The sequence below is a fragment of the Lethenteron reissneri genome, chromosome 62 (assembly GCF_015708825.2).
Source record: "Lethenteron reissneri isolate LAM-NWPU_2019-01 chromosome 62, ASM1570882v1, whole genome shotgun sequence".
NCBI classification, from domain to species: Eukaryota; Metazoa; Chordata; class Hyperoartia; order Petromyzontiformes; family Petromyzontidae; genus Lethenteron; species Lethenteron reissneri.
The window spans coordinates 4,537,599-4,564,373 of NC_083840.1; the positions used below are offsets into that span (position 1 = coordinate 4,537,599).

General features: G+C 51.9%; 1 protein-coding gene across 1 annotated transcript in view; it reads right to left on the reverse strand.

Annotated features, from left to right (window-relative positions):
• The window catches only part of LOC133358590 (enteropeptidase-like), a 52,362-nt gene extending 31,371 nt beyond the window's left edge, over window positions 1–20,991 (reverse strand). Inside the window, exons 1-10 of the mRNA XM_061576957.1 lie at window positions 20,652–20,991; window positions 15,539–15,654; window positions 14,745–14,812; window positions 8,619–8,794; window positions 8,226–8,258; window positions 7,390–7,425; window positions 6,500–6,532; window positions 4,475–4,507; window positions 3,138–3,260; window positions 1,031–1,166 (exon numbers count right to left, since the gene is read on the reverse strand). Of these exons, the coding sequence (XP_061432941.1) occupies window positions 1,031–1,166; window positions 3,138–3,260; window positions 4,475–4,507; window positions 6,500–6,532; window positions 7,390–7,425; window positions 8,226–8,258; window positions 8,619–8,794; window positions 14,745–14,812; window positions 15,539–15,654; window positions 20,652–20,871 (974 nt within the window). The 5' untranslated portion in view covers window positions 20,872–20,991. The remainder of the gene's footprint in view (window positions 1–1,030; window positions 1,167–3,137; window positions 3,261–4,474; window positions 4,508–6,499; window positions 6,533–7,389; window positions 7,426–8,225; window positions 8,259–8,618; window positions 8,795–14,744; window positions 14,813–15,538; window positions 15,655–20,651) is intronic.
• Window positions 20,992–26,775: the final 5,784 nt, after the last annotated feature.

A 26,775-nucleotide genomic window follows, 5' to 3' on the forward strand; every position in this document is an offset into this window, starting at 1 on the left:
ACACACACACACACACACACAGACAGACCACAGACACACACACAGACACACACACACAGACACCACACACAGACACACACACAGACACACACACACAGACACACACACACAGACACACACACACACACAGACACACACACACAGCACACACACAGACACACAGACACACACAGACACACACACACAGACACACAGACACACACAGACACACAACACACAGACACACAGACACACACACACAGACACACACACAGACACACACACACAGACACACACACAGACACACACAGACACACACACAGACACAGACACACACACACAGACACACACAGACACACAGACACACACCACAAAGGACAAAGGGTCCCCCTCGTGTGAGGCAAGTGCCGTGAGAGTCTCCGTGCACGTGACCCCCGTGAGAATCACCGTTGGCTACGTACGGCGCAGAAGAAGTTCAAACACCCGCGCCGCTCTCTCCGTGCTCCTGCGCACGCGTCCCCCCCCCCCCCACGTACCCCCTACCCCCCTACCCCCCTCCTACCCCCCCCCACGTACCCCTACCCCCCCCCAGGTACCTGTGTGACTCCCCCAGTGCCAGGTGGACACAGCCCTGTAGCCCCCCTACCCCCCTCCCACGTACCCCCTACCCCCCCTACCCCCCAGGTACCTGTGCGACTCCCCCATCGTCAGGTGGACACAGCCCTGTAGCCCCCCTACCCCCCCTACCCCCCCTACCCCCCAGGTACCTGTGTGACTCCCCCAGTGCCAGGTGGACACAGCCCTGTAGCCCCCTACCCCCCCTACCCCCCCCCCCCACGTACCCCTACCCCCCCCCCCCCCACGTACCCCCTACCCCCCCAGGTACCTGTGTGACTCCCCCAGTGCCAGGTGGACACAGCCCTGTACCCCCCTACCCCCCCTACCCCCCAGGTACCTGTGTGACTCCCCCAGTGCCAGGTGGACACAGCCCTGTACCCCCCTACCCCCCCCCCCCCCCCACGTACCCCTACCTCTCCTACCCCCCAGGTACCTGTGTGACTCCCCCAGTGCCAGGTGGACACAGCCCTGCTCGTCCTTCCCGTCGGCGCAGTCGTCTTTGCCGTCGCAGACGCGGAACGAGGGCACGCACGAGCGGTCCCCGCACGTGAACAGCAGCGGGCAGAAGGCTGCAGGCGGCCAAACAAACAAACAAACACACGGAGAACAACAACAAGAACAAGAACAACAACAAGAAAGCGATGACTTTGAAATTCAGACGCTGTTTTTCTGACAGACGCTGTTCTTCATCCGAGGACGGCTGTTTGCGGTGTGGCCGAAACGTCGTGAGAATTATTTTATTATTTTTATTATTTTATCATTTCTCTTCTACGTAACTTTACCGAAAGAACCAAGAAGATGAATCCCTGCAGTCACGAAAGCTTTAAATCGAAAAAAAAAGATGATGATGTTGATGATGTTGATGATGATGTTGATGATGATGATGTTGATGATGATATTGATGATGTTGATGATGTTGATGTGAAAGACGCTGTCTTTCCGACAGACCTTGTCTTCACCTGACGACGGCTGCTTGCGTTGTGGCCGAAACGTCGTGAGAATTGTATTTTATTATTTCTAGATTTGAAGCTTTCGTGACTTGCAAGGATTCATGCCCTTAGTGTTTTTCGGTAAAGTCACGCGGGTAAAAAAAATTAAATTAAAATTTATAAAATTAATAATAGAAATGTATTATTTTATTTCTATTATCACTTTTATTAATTTTAATTTAATTTTTTTACCCACGTGACTTTACCGAAAAAACTAAGAGTATGTATTTTATTATGTTTGATTATTTTATTATTTCATTTTTATTATTCCCCTTCTACGTGACTTTACCGAAAGAACCAAGAAGAACTCTCCAGAGACCTTTGTTAAATCCTTTATATTAAGTTCGCTTGCTTGCTTGCTTGCGTGCTTGCTTGCTTGCTTACGACTGTGCAAATCTTTCGGTCGTTTTTTAACCCACTTCCCGTGATCCAATCGAGCTGACATTTTCCACACAGACTCGTTGTGCGTGACAATTAATGTTCTTGAAAAAAAATTCCCCAAATTTTACACTTTTTAGGCAAATTTTTTTATTTTACATATATTCAAATAGAACTCATTCATGGCTTTGGCTGAACGTCACAGTACAAGAGCCCAGAGCGTAACCCCTCCACAGGCCGTGGCGGAGTAGCGCAGTTGGTAGCGCCCTCGCTTCCCATGCCAAAGGTCGCGGGATCGATCCCCGCGTCCTCCACAGGCGAATATATTTTTAAATCCTTTATATTAAGTTCGCTGCCACGCATATAACGGATTTATAGTGAAAAACTTAGTTTTTACGGGTTATACTTATTTTTTAACTAATTTTGGGCTACTAGGGTTTAGCAGCTTGTGGGCTTACCAACACCGTGACTGAGACAAATGCGGGGGGAAGAGGCGCTGATGGAAGTGGTAAATGACACTGGTCAACACACTTTTGTCTGGCATAAGGTATTCCAACGGGTTTAAGGTAATTTTGGAGTGCCGATTCCAAATCTGGCATCAGTTTTTGTCTATCACATCAGGTTTTTGAGATATCAAATATTGCGTGTTCAATAAAAACTGCGGAAGAAAAATATTCAATCAATGTGGATATCTACATGAAATTATATTATAAACACACTATCCTAAAAATTAACCCGTGAAAACTAAGATTTTCACTATAAATCCTTTATATGCGTGGCATCGGTTTTATGTTATTATTCATTTCTGTTTTTCTTGAGTAAGAGTTTCATTTTTATCACATTGGTATTTTAAATTAAATATGAAAAAAAAATTCCCTAAAAAGTGGAAAATTTAGGAAAAAATGTTTCACGAAAATAAATTGTCACGCACAACGAGTCTGTGTGCAAAATGTCAGCTCGATTGGATCACGGGAAGTGGGTTAAAAAACGACCGAAAGATTTGCACGGTCGTAAGCGCGCAAGCAAGCAAGCAAGTGAACTTAATATAAAGGATTTAAAAATACAGCACCATATTTTAACACTAAAGCAGCCACTGACTCGCAACAACTTTCGCGACTGCAGGGATTCACATCCAATGGTTCTTTCGTGTGCCACGTGTGTGTGTGCGCGTACCGCAGTCCGTGGGCGTCTCATCGGAGCCCTCTGAGCAGTCCACGTTCCCATCGCAGAAGAGCTCCTCGTAGACACACGCCGTGCTGCTGTTGTGGCACTGCTTCTGGCCCAGCGAGCAAACGTCTGCAGCGAGACACGCACAGAGGCAAAGGTTCCCTCGGTATAGCCTCGGCAGACTGGTGGGGCAAGTGCGTGTTTTTTTTTTTCGAATTCTTGTTATTTTTGCGTGCTGATCCCCTGATCAAGATGACGATGATTGCACGTTCTAGATATGTTTCGTGGAGATTTAAGCGTTGCGACCATTTGCGTGTTGTTAGCGAGCACCTGTTAAGGCTGTGAGGGCACACGACCAAAGACAAAGGTTCCCCGTATAGCATTCAACGGACTGCTGGGGCAAGTGCTGTTAGCGAGTAGCAACACCCCCTATGAAGGCCGGCACTGTGGCAACACGAGGTGGTGGGTGGGTGGGTGAGTGAGTGGGTGGGTGAGTGGGTGGGTGAGTGGGTCAGTGGGTGGGTGGGTGAGTGAGTGGGTGAGTGGGTGGGTGAGTGGGTGAGTGGGTGGGTGAGTGAGTGAGTGAGTGGGTGGGTGAGTGGGTGGGTGGGTGAGTGAGTGAGTGGGTGAGTGGGTGGATGGGTGGGTGAGTGGGTGGGTGAGTGGGTGGGTGGGTGGGTGAGTGAGTGAGTGAGTGGGTGAGTGAGTGGGTGAGTGGGTGGGTGAGTGAGTGAGTGGGTGGGTGAGTGGGTGAGTGGGTGAGTGGGTGTGTGGGTGGGTGGCTGAGTGGATGGGTGAGTGGGTGGGTGGGTGAGTGGGTGGGTGGGTGGGTGAGTAGGTGGGTGAGTGAGTGGGTGGGTGAGTGGGTGGCTGAGTGGGTGGGTGAGTGGGTGGGTGGGTGAGTGGGTGGGTGAGTGGGTGGCTGAGTGGGTGGCTGAGTGGGTGGGTGAGTGGGTGGCTGAGTGGGTGGGTGAGTGGGTGGCTGAGTGGGTGGGTGAGTGGGTGGGTGAGTGGGTGAGTAGGTGGGTGAGTGAGTGGGTGGGTGGGTGAGTGGGTGGCTGAGTGGGTGGGTGAGTGGGTGGGTGAGTGGGTGGCTGAGTGGGTGGCTGAGTGGGTGGGTGAGTGGGTGGGTGAGTGGGTGGCTGAGTGGGTCGGTGAGTGGGTGGGTGGTTAGGTGGGTGAGTGGGTGAGTGCGTGGTGGTGGGTGGGTGAGTGGGTGGGTGGGTGAGTGGGTGGGTGAGTGGATGAGTGGGTGGGTGGGTGAGTGGGTGGGTGAGTGGGTGAGTGGGTGGGTGAGTGGGTGGGTGAGTTTGTTGTTTGTTGGTATTTGGATCGTGACTCACCTGTCGAGGGTTCTTTGGGGGTTGTCGGTTTGCCTACGAGCCGAGGGATACAAATAACCCAACGTCAATTCCGAAGCGCTGGCACAAAACAACAATAACAACAACAATAACAACAACAACAAAAATAACCACAACAACAATCCGTCGCACTTCCCAATAGCGGACATAGCCCGCGAGGCTTTCGTGGCATCCTGACGTATGTCTGTGTGTGTGTGTATCTCTGTTTGTCTGTGTGTGTGTGTCTGTGTGTGTGTGTGTATCTCTGTGTGTCTGTGTGTGTGTGTGTCTGTGTGTGTCGGTGTGTGTCTGTGTGTGTGTGTGTGTGTCTGTGTGTGTGTGTCTGTGTGTGGGTCTCTCTGTGTGTGTGTCTCTGTGTGTGTGTCTCTGTGTGTGTGTCTCTGTGTGTGTATGTGAGTGTGTGTTGAGCTTCTTCTGCACCGTACGTAGCCAGCCGTGCTAATCGGGAGGTGCAGGGGAAGGACAACAACCTAAACACACACAATCGAACAATCGACTTCCTTCTGCTATAATAGCAATGCTATTGAATCAACAGCAAGAATAATCTTGTATCCGCGTGTCGTATCTACGGATTCGCCTGTGAGATCGAACTAACAGCCTGTTGGGGTCAAGTGCTGTTCGTAGCGGGTAGCAGCAGCACGTACGACGGCCGGCACTGTGGCAACACGAGGGGGAGGGTGAGTGGGTGGGTGGGTGAGTCAGTGGGTGGGTGGGTGAGTGGGTGGGTGGGTGGGTGAGTGAGTGATGTGGTGGGTGGGTGAGTGGGTGAGTGGGTGGGTGAGTGGGTGAGTGGGTGGGTGAGTGGGTGGGTGAGTGGGTGAGTGGGTGGGTGAGTGGGTGGGTGGGTGGGTGTGTGGGTGGGGTGGGTGGGTGGGTGGGTGGGTGGGTGAGTGGGTGGGTGGGTGTGTGGGTGGGTGGGTGGGTGGGTGGGTGAGTGAGTGAGTGGGTGGGTGGGTGAGTGGGTGAGTGGGTGGGTGAGTGGGTGAGTGGGTGGGTGAGTGGGGTGGGTGAGTGGGTGAGTGGGTGGGTGAGTGGGTGGGTGGGTGGGTGAGTGGGTGGGTGAGTGGGTGGGTGAGTGGGTGGGTGAGTGGGTGAGTGGGTGGGTGGGTGGGTGTGTGGGTGGGTGGGTGGGTGTGTGGGGTGGGTGGGTGGGTGGGGGGGGGTGGGTGGGTGGGTGGGTGGGTGGGTGGGTGAGTGGGTGGGTGAGTGGGTGGGTGAGTGGGTGGGTGGGTTGGTGGGTGGGTGGGTGGGTGAGTGGGTCGGTGGGTGGGTGAGTGGATGGGTGAGTGGGTGGGTGGGTGGGTGAGTGGGGTGGGTGAGTGGGTGGGTGAGTGGGTGAGTGGGTGGGTGGGTGATGTGGGTAGGTGGGTTGGGTGAGTGGGTGGGTGGGTGAGTGGCTGAGTGGGTGGCTGAGTGGGTGGGTGAGTGGATGGCCAGCAACCACGCACGCCCTGGCCACCTTTGCTAGGCACGCATCCCAGAGGCAGGGCCTTGGCATTTGGTGACCCACACTGCACTGATGAGTCCTCGAGCAAATCATCATTTAGCAACGGTCGCCCGGGCACAACGGGACCACAATGCAGTTCTCCAGGAGCCGGTGATGGTATTGTTGTTATTGTTGTTGTTATTGTTTACACTATGAGACATCTCCTTTACCAGTGGCAAAATATAGCAGTAGGTTTTTACCCTTTAAACTGGTACAAAACTGACACCTTTATACAAGGCATCATGTTTGCAATATCTGGTCCAACACCAATGGAGACTAGGCTCTAAGGAAAGCTGTCTCGGGTGTGGACCAATCAACTTCAAGGACAGTGCATATCATTATCATCATCACAGTTGTTTCTTTTTGTTTGCATTTTGACTGCTTGTGTTGCGGTTATTGCAAACATGATGCCTCGTATAAAAGGTGTCAGTTTTGTACCAGTTTAAAGGGTAAAAACCTACTACTACGTTGTTATTGTTGTTGTTTGTTTGTTGTTTGTTTGTTTTTGGATCGTGGCTCACCTGTCGGGGGTTGTTTGGTGGTGGTCGTTTTGCCTGCACGCCAGGGACACACACACAACCCAACGTCAACATCGCAGCACCACGACGCCCCGTCCGCCTGTCTCCCCCGGTGGCGATGTTTACCGCACACCGCGCCGGGTGCACGTTTTGAGGCCGAGTCGACCTAGGGGAGGGCCCAGGAGCAGGACCAGTTGGTGTTGGCCGTGAGCGGGAATCGAACTCGGGTCGGCGGGTTCGTAGCACGGCAGCGCTAACCGCTGCACCACCGCTCCCCACACATGTGTACACACAAAGACAAAGATCCCCCGTATAGCCTCAACAAACTGTTGGGGCAAGCGCTGTTAACGGCACGCGAGGGGGTGGGTGGCCAGCACCACGCCCGGCCGCCTTTGTCTCCCCAGTGGCGATGTTTACTACACACCGCTCCACCAGGTACTCATTTGAGGCTGAGTCGACCTAGGGGAGGCCCAGGGACCGGTTCGTAGCGCAGCACGCTGACAGCTGCACCACCGCTCCCCATACGCACACACGCGTGCACACACATGACACACACACACGCATACACAAATGACACACACACGCGTTCACACACGTACACACGTGTTCACACACGTGCACACATGACACACACACACGTGTACACATGACACCCCCACACACACACGTGTACACACATGACACACACACACACACACGTACACACGTGTTCACACACGTACACACACGTACACACATGACACACACACGTGTTCACACACACACGTACACACACACACGCGTGCACACATGACACACACACACACACACGCACGCTTACACACATGACACACACACGCACGCGCCAGAGCGGTGTTGTGTGGGGGGAGGGCAGGTACAGATTGTCGCCTCACCTGGCTGAGTTGTTGTCTTGGGAGTACTCGTTTCTCCTGCACGCAAAGCGAGATGGGGGGGGGGGACAAAAGTCAACTTTGGTCAATTTGCCACCGCAACAAACTCCACTCTCTCCACTTTGAAGGAGAGAAAAAAACGTGGACGTCTTCGTCACTTCCGACGCACGCTACCTCTGAACCAGCGGAAGTGGATATCAAAGAACTACCTCTGAGACCCCACCCCCCTTCTTCTTCAAGCGACACTGGTTGGCTCAGAACGGAACCCGCGGAAGCGGATATGAAAGAGCTACCCCTGAGGTCCCTCCTTCTTCAAGCGAGTGAATTCGTGGGTGAACAATTTGATTGACTAAGCGGGTGGGTGAGACGGGCGAGTGGGGTAAATGGTTGGTTGATGCGGCGGTGTGTGAGTTCAAGCCCACGTTGTGTAAGCATGCGTATATTTGGAGTTTACATCTCTCTCTCTCTCATCATGATCATCATCATCACGGTGGCTAGGAGATGTTAACTACCTCGCTTGATATGCAGGAGGTTGTGGGTTCGATCTCGACCCTGACGCCTGCTGCTGTATATTTGGAGTTTGCGTGTCTCTCTCTCTCTCATCATTATCACGGTGGCTAGGAGATGTTAACTACCTCGCCTGGTCTACAGGAGGTCGTGGGTTCGATCCCGACCCTGACGCCTGCTGCTGTATATTTGGTGTTTGCGTCTCTCTCTCTCCCCGTGGTCGCGTAGATTTTTCTCCGAGTCCTCCGGGTTTTCCCCTCCACATTTACAATGAACGTCACCACGCGCTGCTGCGCTCTATCCACTGCTGCTGCGCTCTCTCCGCTTCTCACCTGGCGGTTTCCCGGGCTCCGTGGGCTTCACACCTGGAGAAGGGCGAGAGAGACGCAATGCGGTCAGTCGTCGTCGTCATCGTCAACAGCCGCGTCGTCATCATCGTCATCGTCAACATCGGCGTCATCGTCGTCATCGTCGTCATCAACATCTGCATCGTCGTCAACGTCGTCATCCTAAAGAGGTCACGGTGCCGTGACCTTGGATAAGAGGTCACGGAGCCATGACCTTAAATAAGAGGTCACGCCGCCGTGACCTTAAACAAGAGGTCACACCGCCGTGACCTTAAACAAGAGGTCACGCCGCCGTGACCTCAAACAAGAGGTCCGCGACCTCCATCTACGGATGAGAGCGCGCGACGCGCACGCGGGTTCCGGAGCGACGGTCCTCACCGTTGACGTCCACGCTCGTCGAGTCGACCGTGAAGCGTCCGAGCCGGCCATCCGTGGACCCGCCGCCCAGGGGCACGATGGCCTCCTTGAGCGTCGCCAGCGCCTCGTCCACCACCGATTGCACGGAGGACCCGGAGAAGAACTCGAGCCCGAAGGAGGTGAGCACGCTGCCCGACCTGCCGCGGAAAGCGAGCGACGGGGGCGGCGTCGGTTCGAGGTTAGCGGTTGTTTATTGATGTGGTTGCCCCACCTGATGACGATTGCTTGTGTCGCGATCGAAACGTCGTGATTTGTTTAATTTTTCTGCTTGGTTCTTTTGGTAAAGTCACGAAGAAGGGAAATAATAAAATAATAAAAATAAAACATCATAAAATAATTCTGACGACGTTTCGGCCACAACGCAAGGAGCCGTCTTCAGGTAAATATGCTAAATTCCTCTTGATATGAACATTCTTTCGTCAAGGCGCTCTTCCCCCTCCAACCCAGCTTAAATATACGCTGCCAAGCCTTGTGGTGTTTCATTCAGACACTGTCTTTCCGACAGACCTGTTCTTCACCTGAGGACGGCTGCTTGCGTTGTGGCCGAAACGTCGTGAGAATTATTTTATCATGTTTCATTTTTATTCTTTTATTATTTTCCTTCTACGTGACTTTACCGAAAGAACCAAGAAGATGAATCCCTGCAGTCACGAAAGCTTTAAATCGAAATTGTTTAATTTTATTTCATTTCTACCTACGTGACTTTACTGAAAGAACCAAGAAGATGATTCCTGCAGTCACGAAAGCTTCAAATCAAGGTTACGGAGCGTTCGGCCATTGAATCGAGGCGCGGCAGCAACAACAACAACATCAACAACATCAACAACATCACCTCCCCCCCCCCCCCCGCGGCCCCCCACTACTACCACCTACGAAAACTTGGCAGCAACCCTCCCTGGCAAAGGGTCATGAGGCCTAGCGAGGCAATCCGTTGTAAACGAGCGCAACAATAGTACGACTAAGATACACACGGTATTCATCATGACGATGAATGGTAAATAAATGAATCGTGACGGTAGGAATGACATTTATGTGTTGTTGATTGAGCGCCGTTCGCGCCAGGGCATCGCAGATTCGGTGGTGGTTGTGGCGGCTACGCCGGTAAACCAGCACCGTGTCTTGCAGCAGCAGCGACGACTGCGAGGCTTGGCGGATCGCAAGTTCCCTGGTGGGTGTAGCGTCGCCTTTCTACCAGGAGAAGTAGAGGAGCAAAGTGTGTGGACCAATCTCCGTTTGTTCCACACTTCTTTCTACCAGTGGGTAGGAGTCGTACCCTTGTCTCTGCCAGGAGAAGGCCGACTAATCTGCATCTGTTCCATCTGTATGCAATAAATGCATTGCCCCCTGACGCACGCGGGTTTTCTCCGGGTGCTCCGGTCCACCCCCCCCCCCCCCACATGCATGGCCACTCATTAATTGGCAGGGAACGTCTCAATATCGAGGGGGGTGTAGAGCTTGGACAACTGGTAGTGATGCCGGCTCACAGTCCGGCTGGCATCCTCCTGTTTGTATCTCTCCACGTAAAGAAAACGGGATTTTTACACATCCTACCAGTCGTACGGAATTCTGGGAGGGCATCTGACCCCTGTTTCCAGTGGCATCGGTTCAACGCGAGCCTCGCGAACACTCGTCACAAACACGCGGGGACAGGTGAGACTTTGAGTCCTTTCGTTCCCACTTCTCCACACACACAGCTCCCTCCTTCATCCACAGCTCCCTCCTTCATCCACAGCTCCCTCCTTCATCCACAGCTCCCTCCTTCATCCACAGCTCCCTCCATCATCCACAGCTCTCTCCTTCATCCACAGCTCTCTCCTTCACCCACAGCTCTCTCCTTCATCCACAGCTCCCTCCATCAGCAACAGCTCCCTCCTTCATCCTCAGCTATCTCCTTCATCCACAGCTCTCTCCTTCACCCACAGCTCTCTCCTTCACCCACAGCTCTCTCCTTCACCCACAGCTCCCTCCTTCATCCACAGCTCCCTCCTTCATCCCCAGCTCCCTCCTTCATCCACAGCTCCCTCCTTCATCCACAGCTCTCTCCCTCACCCACAGCTTTCTCCTTCACCCACAGCTCCCTCCTTCATCCACAGCTCCCTCCTTCATCCACAGCTCCCTCCTTCACCCACAGCTCCCTCCTTCATCCACAGCTCCCTCCTTCATACACAGCTCTCTCCTCCATCCTCAGCTCTCTCCTTCATCCACAGCATCACCCACAGCTCCCTCCTTCACCCACAGCTCCCTCCTTCATCCACAGCTCCCTCCTTCATCCACAACTCTCTCCTTCATCCACAGCTCTCTCCTTCATCCACAGCTCCCTCCTTCATCCACAGCTCCCTCCTTCATCCACTGCTCTCTCCTTCATCCACAGCTCACTCCTTCATCCACAGCTCCCTCCTTCATCCACAGCTCTCTCCTCCATCCTCAGCTCCCTCCTTCATCCACAGCTCCTTCCTTCATCCACAGCTCCCTCTTTCATCCACAGCTCTCTCCTTCATACACAGCTCCCTCCTTCATCCACAGCTCCCTCCTTCATCCACAGCTCCCTCCTTCATCCACGGCTCTCTCTTTCATCCACAGGTCTCTCCTTCATCCACAGCTCCCTCCTTCATCCACAGCTCCCTCCTTCATCCACAGCTCCCTCCTTCATCCACGGCTCTCTCCTTCATCCACATGTCTCTCCTTCATACACAGCTCCCTCCTTCATCAACAGCTCCCTCCTTCATCCACACCTCCCTCCTTCATCCAGAGCTCTCTCTTTCATCAACAGCTCCCTCCTTCATCCACAGCTCTCTCCTTCATCCACAGCTCCCTCCTTCATCCACAGCTCCCTCCTTCATCCACAGCTCCCTCCTTCATCCACGGCTCTCTCCTTCATCCACAGGTCTCTCCTTCATCCACAGCTCCCTCCTTCATCCACAGCTCTCTCCTCCATCCTCAGCTCCCTCCTTCATCCACAGCTCCCTCCTTCATCCACAGCTCCCTCTTTCATCCACAGCTCTCTCCTTCATCCACAGCTCCCTCCTTCATCCACAGCTCCCTCCTTCATCCACAGCTCCCTCCTTCATCCACAGCTCTCTCCTTCATCCACATGTCTCTCCTTCATACACAACTCTCTCCTTCATCCACAGCTCCCTCCTTCATCAACAGCTCCCTCCTTCATCCAGAGCTCTTGCTTTCATCAACAGCTCCCTCCTTCATCCACAGCTCCATCCTTCATCCTCAGCTCCTTCCTTCATCCACACAGCTCCCTCCTTCATCCACAGCTCCCTCCTTCATCCACAGCTCCCTCCTTCATCCTCAGCTCCTTCCTTCATCCACACAGCTCCCTCCTTCATCCACACAGCTCCCTCCTTCATCCACAGCTCTCTCCTCCATCCTCAGCTCCCTCCTTCATCCACAGCTCCCTCCTTCATCCACAGCTCCCTCCTTCATCCACAGCTCTCTCCTTCATACACAGCTCCCTCCTTCATCCACAGCTCCCTCCTTCATCCACAGCTCTCTCCTTCATCCACATGTCTCTCCTTCATACACAACTCTCTCCTTCATCCACAGCTCCCTCCTTCATCAACAGCTCCCTCCTTCATCCACACCTCCCTCCTTCATCCAGAGCTCTCTCTTCATCAACAGCTCCCTCCTTCATCCACAGCTCCCTCCTTCATCCTCAGCTCCTTCCTTCATCCACACAGCTCCCTCCTTCATCCACAGCTCCCTCCTTCATCCACAGCTCCCTCCTTCATCCTCAGCTCCTTCCTTCATCCACACAGCTCCCTCCTTCATCCACAGCTCCCTCCTTCATCCACAGCTCCCTCCTTCATCCGCAACTCCCTCCTTCATCCACAGCTCCCTCCTTCATCCACAGCTCCCTCCATCATCCACAGCTCCCTCCTTCATCCACAGCTCCCTCCTTCATCCACAGCTCCCTCCTTCATCCGCAACTCTCTCCTTCATCCACAGCTCCCTCCTTCATCCACAGCTCTCCCCTTCATCCACAGCCTCTCTCCATTCATCACAGCTCTCTCCTTCATCCACAGCTCCTCCTTCATCCACATCTCCCTCCTTCATCCACATCTCCCTCCTTCATCCACAGCTCCCTCCTTCATCCACAGCTCTCTCCTTCATCCACGTCTCTCCTTCATCCACAGCTCCCTTCTTCATCCACAGCTCTCTCCTTCATCTACAGCTCTCTCCTTCATCCACAGCTCCCTCCTTCATCCACATCTCCCTCCTTCATCCACAGCTCCCTCCTTCATCCACAGCTCCCTCCTTCATCCACAGCTCTCTCCTTCATACACAGCTCTCTTTTTCATCCACAGCTCTCTTTTCATCAACAGCTCCCTCCTTCATCAACAGCTCCCTCCTTCATCCACAGCTCCCTCCTTCATCCACAGCTCCCTCCTTCATCCACAACTCTCTCCTTCATCCACAGCCTCCCTCCTTCATCCACAGCTCTCTCCTTCATCCACAGCTCCCTCCATCATCCACAGCTCCCTCCTTCATCCACAGCTCCCTCCTTCATCCACAGCTCTCTCATCCATCCTCAGCTCCCTTCTTCATCCACAGCTCCTCCTTCATCCACAGCTCTCTCCTTCATCTACAGCTCTCTCCTTCATGACACAGCTCCCTCCTTCATCCACAGCTCCCTCCTTCATCCACAGCTCTCTCCTCCATCCTCAGCTCCCTCCTTCATCCACAGCTCCCTCCTTCATCCACAGCTCTCTCCTCCATCCTCAGCTCCCTCCTTCATCCACAGCTCTCTCCTTCATCCACAGCTCTCTCCTTCATCCACAGCTCTCTCCTTCACCCACAGCTCTCTCCTTCATCCACAGCTATCTCCTTCACCCACAGCTCCTTCCTTCATCCACACCTCCCTCCTTCATCCAGAGCTCTCTCTTTCATCAACAGCTCCCTCCTTCATCCACAGCTCCCTCCTTCATCCACAACTCTCTCCTTCATCCACAGCCTCCCTCCTTCATCCACAGCTTTCTCCTTCATCCACAGCTCCCTCCTTCATCCACAGCTCCCTCCTTCATCCACAACTCTCTCCTTCATCCACAGCTCCCTCCTTCATCCACAGCTCCTTCCTTCATCCACAGCTCCCTCCTTCATCTTCAGCTCCCTCCTTCACCCACAGCTCCCTCCTTCATCCACAACTCTCTTCTTCATCCACAGCTCCCTCCTTCATCCAGAGGTCCCTTCTTTATCTACAGCTTCATCCACAGCTCCCTCCTTCATCCACAGCTCCCTCCATCATCCACAGCTTCCTCCTTCATCCACAGCTCTCTCCTTCATTCACAGCTCCCTCCTTCATCCACAGCTCCCACCATCCACAGCTCTCTCCTTCATCCACAGCTCCCTCCTTCATCCACAGCTCTTTCCTCCATCCTCAACTCCCTCCTTCATCCACAGCTCCCTCCTTCATCCACAGCTCTCTCCTTCATCTACAGCTCCCTCCTTCATCCACAACTCTCTCCTTAATCCACAGCCTCCCTCCTTCATCCACAGCTTTCTCCTTCATCCACAGCTCCCTCCTTCATCCACAGCTCTCTCCTTCATCCACAGCTCCCTCCTTCATCCACAGCTCGCTCCTTCATCCTCAGCTCCCTCCTTCATCCTCAGCTCTCTCCTTCATCCACAGCTCCCTCCTTCATCCACAGCTCCCTCCTTCATCCACAGCTCCCTCCTTCCTCCACAGCTCCCTCCATCATCCACAACTCTCTTCTTCATACACAGCTCCCTCCTTCATCCACATCTCTCTCCTCTCCCATCACTCCTGTCGACGTCTCTCTCTCATCCCCACAGCCCCCCTTCTCTGATTCCCTCCCCTCGTCAGTGTTTCCTCATTCCCAGCAACCGATCTCCCTCCCATCACGCCTCGGCGTTTCTCCCGGTCAGCGTGTAGGGGCTAACGAATGCCGATGCCGCGGGCACCGTTACGCAAGCGTCGGCATTTCAGCGAAGTGGTCGCCAGCGTCGGGCCTGGCTTTGCCCTGAACCAACACGTGGCTGGTGAACTGCCCCCAACTCAAGGGGCAAGGATCGTTTGGCCCGCACTTTGATCCCGTTGTTCTGCGGGCCCCTGCTCACCTGAACGTCAGCACCTTGCAGCTGATGTAGTCATTCTTCATAGCGCTGGCGGAATAGACGTCGTTGATCTGAAAGAGGAACCGGGGGAAGGGGTGGGCGGGTGGGGGAGGGGCGATTCTCACGTGAGTCCACAGGTCTTTATGCGAGTCTATTGGTCTCTGTGTGAGTTATATGAGTCTCTATGTGAGTCTATGAGTCACTATGTGAGTTTATGGGTCTTTACGTGAGTTTATGGGTATATGTGTGAGTCTATAGCTCTCTATGTGAGTCTATGAGTCTCTATGTGAGTTGATGGGTCTCCATGTGAATCCATGGGTCTCGATGTGAGTCTATGGGTCTCTATTGGAGCTCATGGGTCTCTATGTGTGTCTATGAGTCTCTATGTGAGTTGATGGGTCTCTATGTGAGTCTATGAGTCTCTATGTGAGTTGATGGGTCTCTATGTGAGTCTATGGGTCTCTATTGGAGCTCATTGGTCTCTATGTGTGTCCGTGAGTCTCTATGTTGGTCCATAGAGTTCTATGTGAGTCTATGAGTCTCTATGTGAGTCTATGCGTCCTAAGCTAGTCTATGGGCAACCCAGTTTAACCCAGTGCAACCCCGTGAGTAACCCCGCGTGTGACCCCCTGTGTGACCCCATGTGTGACCCCGTGTCTGACCCCGTGTCTGACCCCGTACGTGACCCCGTACGTGACCCCGTGCGTGACCCCGTGCGTGACCCCGTGCGTGACCCCGTGCGTGACCCCGTGTCTGACCCCGTGCGTGACCCCATGCGTGACCCCGGGGTGCGCGACCGTTTTCTCGAAGTCGAAGGCGAGCGTCTTGAACTCGGCCGACTCGCGGTCGAGGAGCGCCGGCGTGAACTCGACTCCGGTGACGATCTTCATGCTGCCAGACAGCGCAGTCCTCTCTGCGGGGCGCACAGAATGGAGTCAACCAGTGGGCTCCATCTCCTCCTCCTCCTCCTCATTCTCCACCTCCTCCCCCTGCTCCTCATCCTCCTCCTCTTACTCCACCCCCTCCCTCTTCGCTTCCTACTTCACCTCCACTTGCTCCACATGCTCCTCCGCTTGCTCCTACTGCTTTCCTCCTTTTGCTCCTCACCCTGCTCCTCTCCATCCTCCTGCCAGAGGTCGCAAACGGGTTTTGATTCCTTACCCGTACCCGTACCCGACCGCACCAGGGTAGCAAACGGGTACCCATACCCGTACCTGGCCGTACCCGTACCCTACCCATACCCGGCCGGGTACGGGTAGGGTACGGGTATTGGGTACCCGATTGCGACCTCTGGGATGAAGCCATGTTGCAGGCGCGGGTGGGTTGATTCTAGGACTTGAATTGTGAGAAGAGACAAGACGTTGAGAAATGAGTGACAAACAGTTACTCACCAGTGACTCACGGTCTACCCGTACCCGGCCGCACCAGGGTCGCAAACGTACCCATACCCGTACCCGGCCGGGTACGGGTAGCTGGGTATCGGGTAGGGTACGGGTATCGGGTACCCGGTTGCGACCTCTGCCTCCTGCTCCACTGTCTCCTCCTCCTACTGCTCCTCCTCATCCAATGCCTCCTCCACCTGCTCGTCTTAATCTTCCTCCTGCTCCACCTCCTCCTACTTCTCCTCCACCTCCTTTTGCTCCACCACCTCCACCTCCTGCTCGTAAGCATCCCTCCATACAACAGTATTTCCATTTGTTTGAACAGATCCCGTCAGCCAGGCGTGGCCTTCTGTGAGCGAATCGCTTAAGCGGCGTCGGTGTCTCAGCGCAAGCAAAACCCTCCTGGAGCCAGCTTAGACATCCGACGTCTCATCAGCGGCAGAGTTCACCCGTCGCTTCAATCGATGCCGGTGAACTGGCTGGTTTTGACAATCGGCGTTCTCATCAGCAGAGTCAGGCTTGCAGGGCTCAACGTCATCTCCGCGTGCGAAATCGGTTGACGGAGCGCCAACATCTGGTCGGTGCTGCGCCTCCATTGCCAGTGGTGTGCGAGCCCGGCCAACGACGATGACGCGGCGTTTACCGCGTCCGCAATTATGGGGTTATAGTAGTAGGTTTTTTCCCTTTAAACTGGTACAAAGCTGACACCTTTATACAAGGCATCATGTTTGCAATAACCGCAACACAAGCAGTCAAAATGCAAACAAAAAGAAACAAAAGCCCTTTTGGCGTCATCTGGTCCAACATCAATGGAGACTAGGCTCTAAGGAAAGCTGTCTCGGGTGTGGATCAATCAACTTCAAGAACAGTGCATATCATTACCATTATCAGAGTTGTTTCTTTTTGATTGCATTTTGACTGCTTGTGTTGCGGTTATTGCAAACATGATGCCTTGTATAAAAGTGTCAGTTTTGTACCAGTTTAAAGGGTAAAAACCTACTACTATATTTTGCCACTGGTAAAGGAGATGTCTCATAGTGTAAATTATGGGGTTGCTCGGGTAAAGGATCACGCGAATATGAATGAGTCGTTAAAACCCGCCACCACCCGACCACACGGTCAGTCAGTAAGGGGCTTTTTTCGCGTGAACAGAACACGGCAAACCTCTTACCGAGTGGCTATGCCGGGTGGCGGCGGGTTTAAGCGACGCGTCGATATTCACGCGATCTAACCCGAGGGATTAAAACAAAACTCTCGTGTCATTAACATCGTGGGGCGATGTTCCGGGCAACGACCCTTCGTCAGGGCACATGAAGAATATATCATAGGTGACCTTTCGCAGGCAAAGGCTCAATGGCCCCTCTTTCTGTGCTATGAAGCAAAGTCGCATACTATACAGTGAGGGAAACAAGTATTTGATCCCCTGCTGATTTTGTACGTTTGCCCACTGACAAAGAAATGATCAATCTTTAATTTTAATGGTAGGTTTATTTGAACAGTGAGAGACAGAATAACAGCAACACAATCCAGAAAAACGCACGTCAAAAATGTTATAAATTGATTTGCATTTTAATGAGGGAAATAAGTATTTGAACGTACAAAATCAGCAGGAGATCAAATACTTTTTTCCCTCACTGTGTATGTTTTCTTATGAAGGCCACACACACAGACACAATAAGAATCACGCCAGCGGTGTTATCATTGACATTGGATCATCGTTCGGGCGTATGTTACCCTACGGAGACCTCAATGATTTGGGGCTTCCACGCAACCTGGAGGAAGTCGAACCCATGCTGGGCAATGTGAGTGGATAACAAGAGCACCATTCTGAAAGGTGGGACTCTTAGCTATCTACAAATCTCAACGCTTAGCTATCTACAAATTTCAACGCTTAGCTATCTACAAATCTCAACGCTTAGCTATCTACAAATCTCAACGCTTAGCCATCTACAAATCTCAACGCTTAGCCATCTACAAATCTCAACGCTTAGCTATCTACAAATCTCAATGCTTAGCCATCTACAAATCTCAACGCTTAGCCATCTACAAATCTCAACGCTTAGCCATCTACAAATCTCAACGCTTAGCCATCTACAAATCTCAACGCTTAGCTATCTACAAATCTCAACGCTTAGCTATCTACAAATCTCAACGCTTAGCTATCTACAAATCCCAACGCTTAGCCATCTACAAATCTCAACGCTTAGCTATCTACAAATCTCAACGCTTAGCTATCTACAAATCTCAATGCTTAGCTATCGACAAATCTCAACGCTTAGCTATCTACAAATCTCAACGCTTAGCTATCTACAAATATCAACGCTTAGCCATCTACAAATCTCAACGCTTAGCTATCTACAAATCTCAATGCTTAGCTATCTACAAATCTCAACGCTTAGCTATCTAAAAATCTCAACGCTTAGCTATCTACAAATCTCAACGCTTAGCTATCTACAAATATCAACGCTTAGCTATCTACAAATCTCAATGCTTAGCTATCTACAAATCTCAACGCTTTGCTATCTACCAATCTCAACGCTTAGCTATCGACAAATCTCAATGCTTAGCTATCTACAAATCTCAAAGCTTAGCTATCTACAAATCTCAATGCTTAGCTATCTACAAATCTCAACGCTTAGCTATCTACAAATCTCAACGCTTATCTATCTACAAATCTCAACGCTTAGCTATCGACAAATCTCAACGCTTAGCTATCTACAAATCTCAACGCTTAGCTATCGACAAATCTCAACGCTTAGCTATCTACAAATCTCAACGCTTAGCTATCTACAAATCTCAACGCTTAGCTATCGACAAATCTCAACGCTTAGCTATCGACAAATCTCAACGCTTAGCCATCTACAAATCTCAACGCTTAGCTATCTACAAATCTCAACGCTTAGCCATCTACAAATCTCAATGCTTAGCTATCTACAAATCTCAACGCTTAGCTATCTACAAATCTCAACGCTTAGCTATCTACAAATCTCAACGCTTAGCTATCTACAAATCTCAACGCTTAGCTATCTACAAATCTCAACGCTTAGCTATCTAAAAATCTCAACGCTTAGCTATCTACAAATCTCAACGCTTAGCTATCTACAAATCTCAACGCTTAGCTATCTACAAATCTCAACGCTTAGCTATCTACAAATCTAAACTGCTCGCCGTTTAACGCAATGCACGAGGTGTTTTACGGTGGCGATAAACGTGAAGCTGCCACAGTTCCGTGAGACTAGTGGTCACAGGCTGGCAGGTCCGCCGCTAGACTGACGATCCCACGGATCGTTACTGTTCAAATTCTTTCGATGGCATTTATATATTCTTGGGGTTTTTTTCGGTAAAGTCACGTAGGTAAAAAAATAAAAATTTTAATTAATAAAAGTAAATTAAAAATAAAATTATATAATAAAATATATATTTGTTCCTATGGTTTTATTGTTCGTACAGGGTTGCCCAAAAGTTATGACACATTAAGTTATTACAGCAACAGTATATTTATTTTAATACTGGCATTAAAATTTAAATCATTTCTTATTTTTGTAAATTAGTTTTAATCTGCTATCTAAATTAATATCTGCCCCCCCCCCCACTCCTTTTCAGATAACAATAAATAATGTAAACATTTTTTTTACAGAATTGAGATTTTAAAAAAACATCATCACCACGCCGTAGTGAGGAGCCGGCGCTACCAACTAATTGCCTAAGTTCTGCGATCCTCTACATATACTGAGATGTTATCGGCCACATGAGTGTTTATATCCACCGCGGCGGGAGGATACCAGGGCACTCAGAGATAATTCACAGCGTACGTGCGAGGGAGAAACACTATCCCGTATCACAGGTCACCTGTCTTTTTTGCCAGTATCAAAGTCTGAAACAACGGAATAGCTTTGTACCCTGTCTGGCAATAAAACAGGAGCTGCGATAAGATGTTCAGATACCAAATAGGTGCCGTTCGCAAGGAATCAAGTCTGCATTAACCATGCTTACCTGTGGTGAACACGCAAAACAAACACGTTTGGATAATACATGCATTGTATTTGAAACTGATAGCACCATGTAATAAAATGTTTGTTCCTGGGTAGTATTATAATATATGCATAACATATTTTATATTATAATATATCCATAACATATGCTGTGGCCGGTGTAGGCCAATCAGTTTCAAAGACAATGCAAATATTAGCAGAGCATGTTTGTTTGCGTGCTCACCACAAGCACTCTGTGTGGTTAATTGAGACTTAATTCCTGAGAAAAAATATCTACTTGGTGTTTGAACATCTTACCACAGCTCCTGTTTAAACAACTTTATTTTTTATACTTTGACACTGACAAACAAAAGGTGTCCCACGATATGGACACGACCTGTACGGGATAGAGTGTTTCTCCCTCGCACGCACGCGTGAGTTATTGCCGATAAACGTCTCAGCATACGTAAAGGACCGCAGAACTTGGGCAATTCGTCGCTGAGCGCCAGCACCGCCGCCGCCGGCAACACCCGATTAGAAAACGCGCAATCGGTGACCTGTCTTGCCGCTCTGTTTGCTGTCCTCCACGGCGAGCCAGGCGACGGCGATGAGAGCGGCGCAGGCCACCACGAACAGAGAGGCCGTCACCGTCAGCGCGATCTCCAGTCGGCTCCATGAGCGTCGCTGCTTCTTCTTCTTCCCAGCACCGCACTCGCTCGACCCGCCATCGCTGCTGCTGCTGCTGCTGCGGCTGCTGCGGCCTTCCCCGCGACCCATGGCTCGCTCCGAAGCGCGACTTGGCGACGGTCGGTGGGTCAGCGCGTTCGCGCCGCTTGGGAGTCGGGGCGGCGGTGCTGTTGCTTTGCGAGCGAGAGCACGGCAGCGGTCGGTGCCGGGTGGTCCACGGTATTTATCCTCCGGCCCCCCCCGACGACGACGACGACGCCCCCGATCACCGCGACCCCCTCCGTCCCCCTCCCGTTGTTGGACATTAGCCACCCACACGATGCCCGACCACCCGCCCACCCACACGCCTGGTCACCCACCAACCCAACCAACACACAAAGCCACCCACCCACCCACCACTCCACCCACCCACCAAACCAACTCACAAACCCACCCACACACTTGTCCACCCACCAACCCAACCAACACACAAACCCACCCACCCACACAATTGTCCACCCACCAACCCAACCAACACACGAACCCACCCACCCAACTGGCCACCCACCCAACCAACACACGAACCCGCCCACCCACCACTCCACCCACCCACCAAACCAACACACAAACCCACCCACCCACACAATTGTCCACCCACCCACCAAACCAACACACAAACCCACCCGCCCACCCACCACTCCACCCACCCACCAAACCAACACGCAAACCCACCCACCCACACACTTGTCCACCCACCCACCAAACCAACACACAAACCCACCCACCCAACTGGCCACCCACCCAACCAACACACGAACCCGCCCACCCACCACTCCACCCACCCACACACAAACCCACCCACACAATTGTCCACCCACCAACCCAACCAACACACGAACCCACCCACCCAGACACCTGTCCACCCACCCTTCCAACCCCCCCCCATCCCCCTCTATTTCATGATCGAATTGTGCCGGTTGCAAAACGTATTCAACTACAAACTATTTTTATTGCTTGCCAGGTAAGGTCCCACTGAGCGATGCAGTTCTCTTTGAGGAGCGACCCCGGGCGATCGCAAATGATAGCTGCTCAACGCCGTGGATGTCTTATCACCACCATCATCACCACCATCATCATCACCATCATCATCAGCACCACCACCGCCATCATTACCATCATCATCACCACCATCATCATCACCACCACCATCATCATCATCATCACCATCACCACCGCCATCATCACCATCATCATCACCACCATCATCATCACCACCACCATCATCATCATCACCACCACCACCACCATCATCATCATCACCATCATCATCACCACCACCACCACCATCATCATCAGCACCACCACCGCCATCATCACCATCATCATCACCACCACCATCATCACCACCACCATCATCACCACCACCACCATCATCATCATCATCACCACCACCATCATCACCATCATCATCAGCACCACCACCGCCATCATCACCATCATCATCACCACCATCATCATCACCACCACCATCATCATCATCACCACCACCATCATCATCATCACCACCACCATCATCATCACCACCACCATCATCATCACCACCACCACCATCATCACCACCACCACCATCATCATCACCACCACCACCATCATCATTATCACCACCATCATCATCGTCACCACCACCACCATCATCATCATCGTCACCACCACCACTACCATCATCACCACCACCATCATCGTCACTACCACCACCATCATCATCACCATCATCACCATCGCGTGGAAATGTACAGCAGCAGCCAAATCACTCTGAACGCGTGGTGATGGTGAGTCTAAATGTGGAGGGGAAAACCGGAGGACCCGGAGAAAAATGCACGCGACCACGAGGAGAGAAACACGCAAATTCCAAATATACAGCAGCAGCAGACGTCAGGCTCGGGATCGAACCCACGAGCTCCTGTAGACCAGGCGAGGTAGTTAACATCTCCTAGCCACCGTGATGATGATGAAATAGAGACAATGCAAACTTAAAATATACAGCAGGCATAGGGGTTGGAATCGAACCCCCGACCTCCTGCATACCAGGCGAGGTAGTTAACATCTCCTAGCCACCGTGATGATGATGAGAGGGACACGCAAACTCCAAATATACAGCAGCAGGCGTCAGGGTCGGGATCGCACCTACGATCTCCTGTAAACCAGGCGAGGTAGTTAACATCTCCTAGCCACTGTGGCGCCCGTATCTGCAGCCGGCAGGTGCACACATTGTGTATCTCTCTCTCTCTCTCTCCTTCTCCAAGGCGCCTCCGTTATCTGCCGTGGAACACGTGAACCGGCAGGATTTTGACCTCGCCGTCCCCCGAAAAAATGCGGTTTATATGGTGCGCAGGTCCAAGTTTCAAAGAAATACATTTCTGGGATATCGCGCGAGAGATAGGCGCGCCGGCGGTCTTAAAAACAACACTAAACTACGTTGGGGTTTTTTTTTATTTAACGAGGCTTAAGGCCCCACTGAGCAACGTTGCGAATTTTTTTCTTTCAAGAAACCACCTGGCCACAAATGATGGATCAACGAAGTGGTGCTTATCGTGGTCATCGTGTGGAAATTTGTAGAAGTCGCCAAATACTCTGAACGCGTGGTGATGGTGAGTCTAAATGTGGAGGGTAGAACCGGAGGACCCGGAGAAAAATCCACGCATCCACGAGGAGACAGACACCGCAAACTCCAAATATACAGCAGCAGCAGGCGTAAAGGGGTTGGGATCGAAGCCACGACCTCCTGTAGACCAGGCGATGTAGTCAACAACTCCTAGCCACCGTGGGATCGAGCCCACGACCTCCTGTAAACCAGGCGAGGTAGTTAACATCTCCTAGCCACCGTGATGATGATGAGAGAGACACTCAAACTCCAAATATACAGCAGCAGGCGTCAGGGTCGGGATCGAGCCCACGACCTCCTGTATACCAGGCGAGGTAGTTAACATCTTGCCACTGTGGTGAGGGTGGTGGTGAGTTGGTAGGGTTTTGGTGAGGGTGGTGGTGAGTTGGTAGGGTGGTGGTGAGGGTGGTGGTGAGGGTGGTGGTGAGGGTGGTGGTGAGTTGGTAGGGGGGTGGTGAGGCTGGTGGTGAGTTGGTAGGGTGGTGGTGAGGGTGGTGGTGAGTTGGTGAGGGTGGTGGTGACGGTGGTGGTGAGGGTGGTGGTGAGTTGGTGAGGGTGGTGGTGAGGGTGGTGGTGAGGGTGGTGGTGAGTTGGTAGACTGGTGGTGAGGGTGGTGGTGAGTTGGTAGACTGGTAGTGAGGGTGGTGGTGAGTTGGTAGGGTGGTGGTGAGGGTAGTGGTGAGTTGGTAGACTGGTGGTGATGGTGGTGGTGAGGGTGGTGGTGAGCTGAGTAGGGTGGTGGTGAGCTGAGCAGGTGAGTGCTTGTCGGAGGCGGTGAACCTTCGTGGTTTGGGGCCAGGTGGCGATTTGTGGCCATGCTAAATTAATGGTCCAGCCGTGGTGAGCCAACGATTTGCGAAATTCTTGCATGGGACAGCCACTTTGTGTGTTGACGCCTGTCCTAAGTTTCTGCTTTCTCCTCGAATCGCTCGGAGATGTTGACTACTTCGCCTGGTACACAGGAGGTCGTGGTCTCGATCCACCGGTGGCTATGAGATGTTGACTACCTCGCCTGGTACAGAGGAGGTCGTGGTCTCGATCCCACGGTGGCTATGAGATGTTGACTACCTCGCCTGGTACACAGGAGGTCGTGGTTTCGATCCCACGGTGGCTATGAGATGTTGACTACCTCGCCTGGTACACAGGAGGTCGTGGTCTCGATCCCACGGTGGCTATGAGATGTTGACTACCTCGCCTGGTACACAGGAGGTCGTGGACTTGATCCCACTGTGGCTATGAAATGTTGACTACCTCGTCTGGTACACAGAAGGTCGTGGTCTCGATCCCACGGTGGCTATGATATGTTGACTACCTCGCCTGGTACACAGAAGGTCGTGGTCTCGATCCCACAGTGGCTAGGAGATGTTGACTACCTCACCTGGTATGCAGGAGGTCGTGGGCTCGACCCCACGGTGGCTAGGAGATGTTGACTACCTCGCCTGGTATACAGGAGGACGTGGGCTCGATCCCGACCCTGACGCCTGCTGCTGTATATGTGGATTTTGCGGTGTCTCTCTCCCCGTGGTCGCTTGGGTTTTTCTCCGGCTCCAGCGGTTTCTCCCCTCCACAATTTAGAATCAGCGTCACCACGCGTCGAAAAATGTTTGGCTGCTGTTATCCACATCCACGTGATGATGGTGGTGATGAAAAGCCCCCACGTCCTGTGAGCAATCATTTTTGATGGCCAGGTCGCGTTTAAAAAAGATAGATCCTGGTTTGGGCCTTACACCTGTTAAATTAAAAGTTAAACAGTTAAGTTTAAAGGCCAATTTAAAGAGGTGATCGTTTCAGTACAGGACTTAAATAAATCATAGATAACGACCAATCGGATGATGAACTGCAGGTCGAGTTCCACACCGGCATCGATGGGACTTGTTTTTTGTTGTTGTTGCCAGCATTAAAATGATAAAATAAAATAAACAACAACAGGCGTTTAGCCCCCCCCCCCCCCACCACGCGTTCTGCCAATAAACCCAAGAGGTGTCCAGATGTCCACCCACCGCATTGGATGCACCCATTGCATACCTGTTAACCCCTTATCAGTGCCCTACCTTGTTACAGACCGATTCAGACCTCATTACTCACCTCATGCCCCTTATACATCTCAACGTTCATCTTACAAAGTCCCATCACAAGGGAGAAACACAAACAAACAGACACAATTTTTGTTTTGCCCCGTATTGAAACGGCTGTATGGAATCTGAAAACTCAATTTCTCTATACAATAATACGAGTAGACCGTATGGTTTGACAGGTTTGTAATTCACTGTGTGAGTCTATGTGTCTCTGTGTGAGTCTATGGTTATCTGTGCGAGTCTATGTGTCTCTGTGATGAGTCTATGGGTCTCTGTGTGAGTCTATGGGTCTCTGTGTGAGTCTATGGGTCTCTGTGTGAGTCTATGGGTCTCTGTGCGAGTCTATCGGTCTCTGTGTGAGTCTATGGGTCTCTGTGTGAGTCTATGAGTATCTGTGTGAGTCTATGGGTCTCTGTGTGAGTCTATGTGTCTCTGTGATGAGTCTATGGGTCGCTGTGTGAGTCTGTGGGTCTCTGTGTGAGTTTGTGTGTCTCTGTGTGAGTCTATGGGTCTCTGTATGAGTTTATTGGTCTCTGTGCGAGTCTATGGGTCTCTGTGCGAGTCTATGGGTCTCTGTGTGAGTCTATGAGTCTCTGTGTGAGTCTATGGGTCTCTGTGTGAGTCTATGGGTCTCTGTGTGAGTCTATGGGTCTCTGTGTGAGTCTATGGGTCTCTGTGTGAGTCTATGGGTCTCTGTGTGAGTCTATGGGTCTCTGTGTGAGTCTACGGGTCTTTATGTTAGTCTATGTGTCTCTGTGTGAGTCTATGGGTATCTGTGTGAGTCTATGGGTATCTGTGTGAGTCTATGGGTCTCTGTGTGAGTCTATGGGTCTCTGTGTGAGTCTATGGGTCTCTGTGTGAGTCTATGTGTCTCTGTGTGAGTCTATGGGTATCTGTGTGAGTCTATGGGTATCTGTGTGAGTCTATGGGTCTCTGTGTGAGTCTATGGGTCTCTGTGTGAGTCTATGGGTCTCTGTGTGAGTTTATGTGTCTCTGTGTGAGTCTATGGGTCTCTGTGTGAGTCTATGGGTCTCTGTGTGAGTCTATGGGTCTCTGTGTGAGTCTATGGGTCTCTGTGTGAGTCTACGGGTCTTTATGTTAGTCTATGTGTCTCTGTGTGAGTCTATGGGTATCTGTGTGAGTCTATGGGTATCTGTGTGAGTCTATGGGTCTCTGTGTGAGTCTATGGGTCTCTGTGTGAGTCTATGGGTCTCTGTGTGAGTCTATGTGTCTCTGTGTGAGTCTATGGGTATCTGTGTGAGTCTATGGGTATCTGTG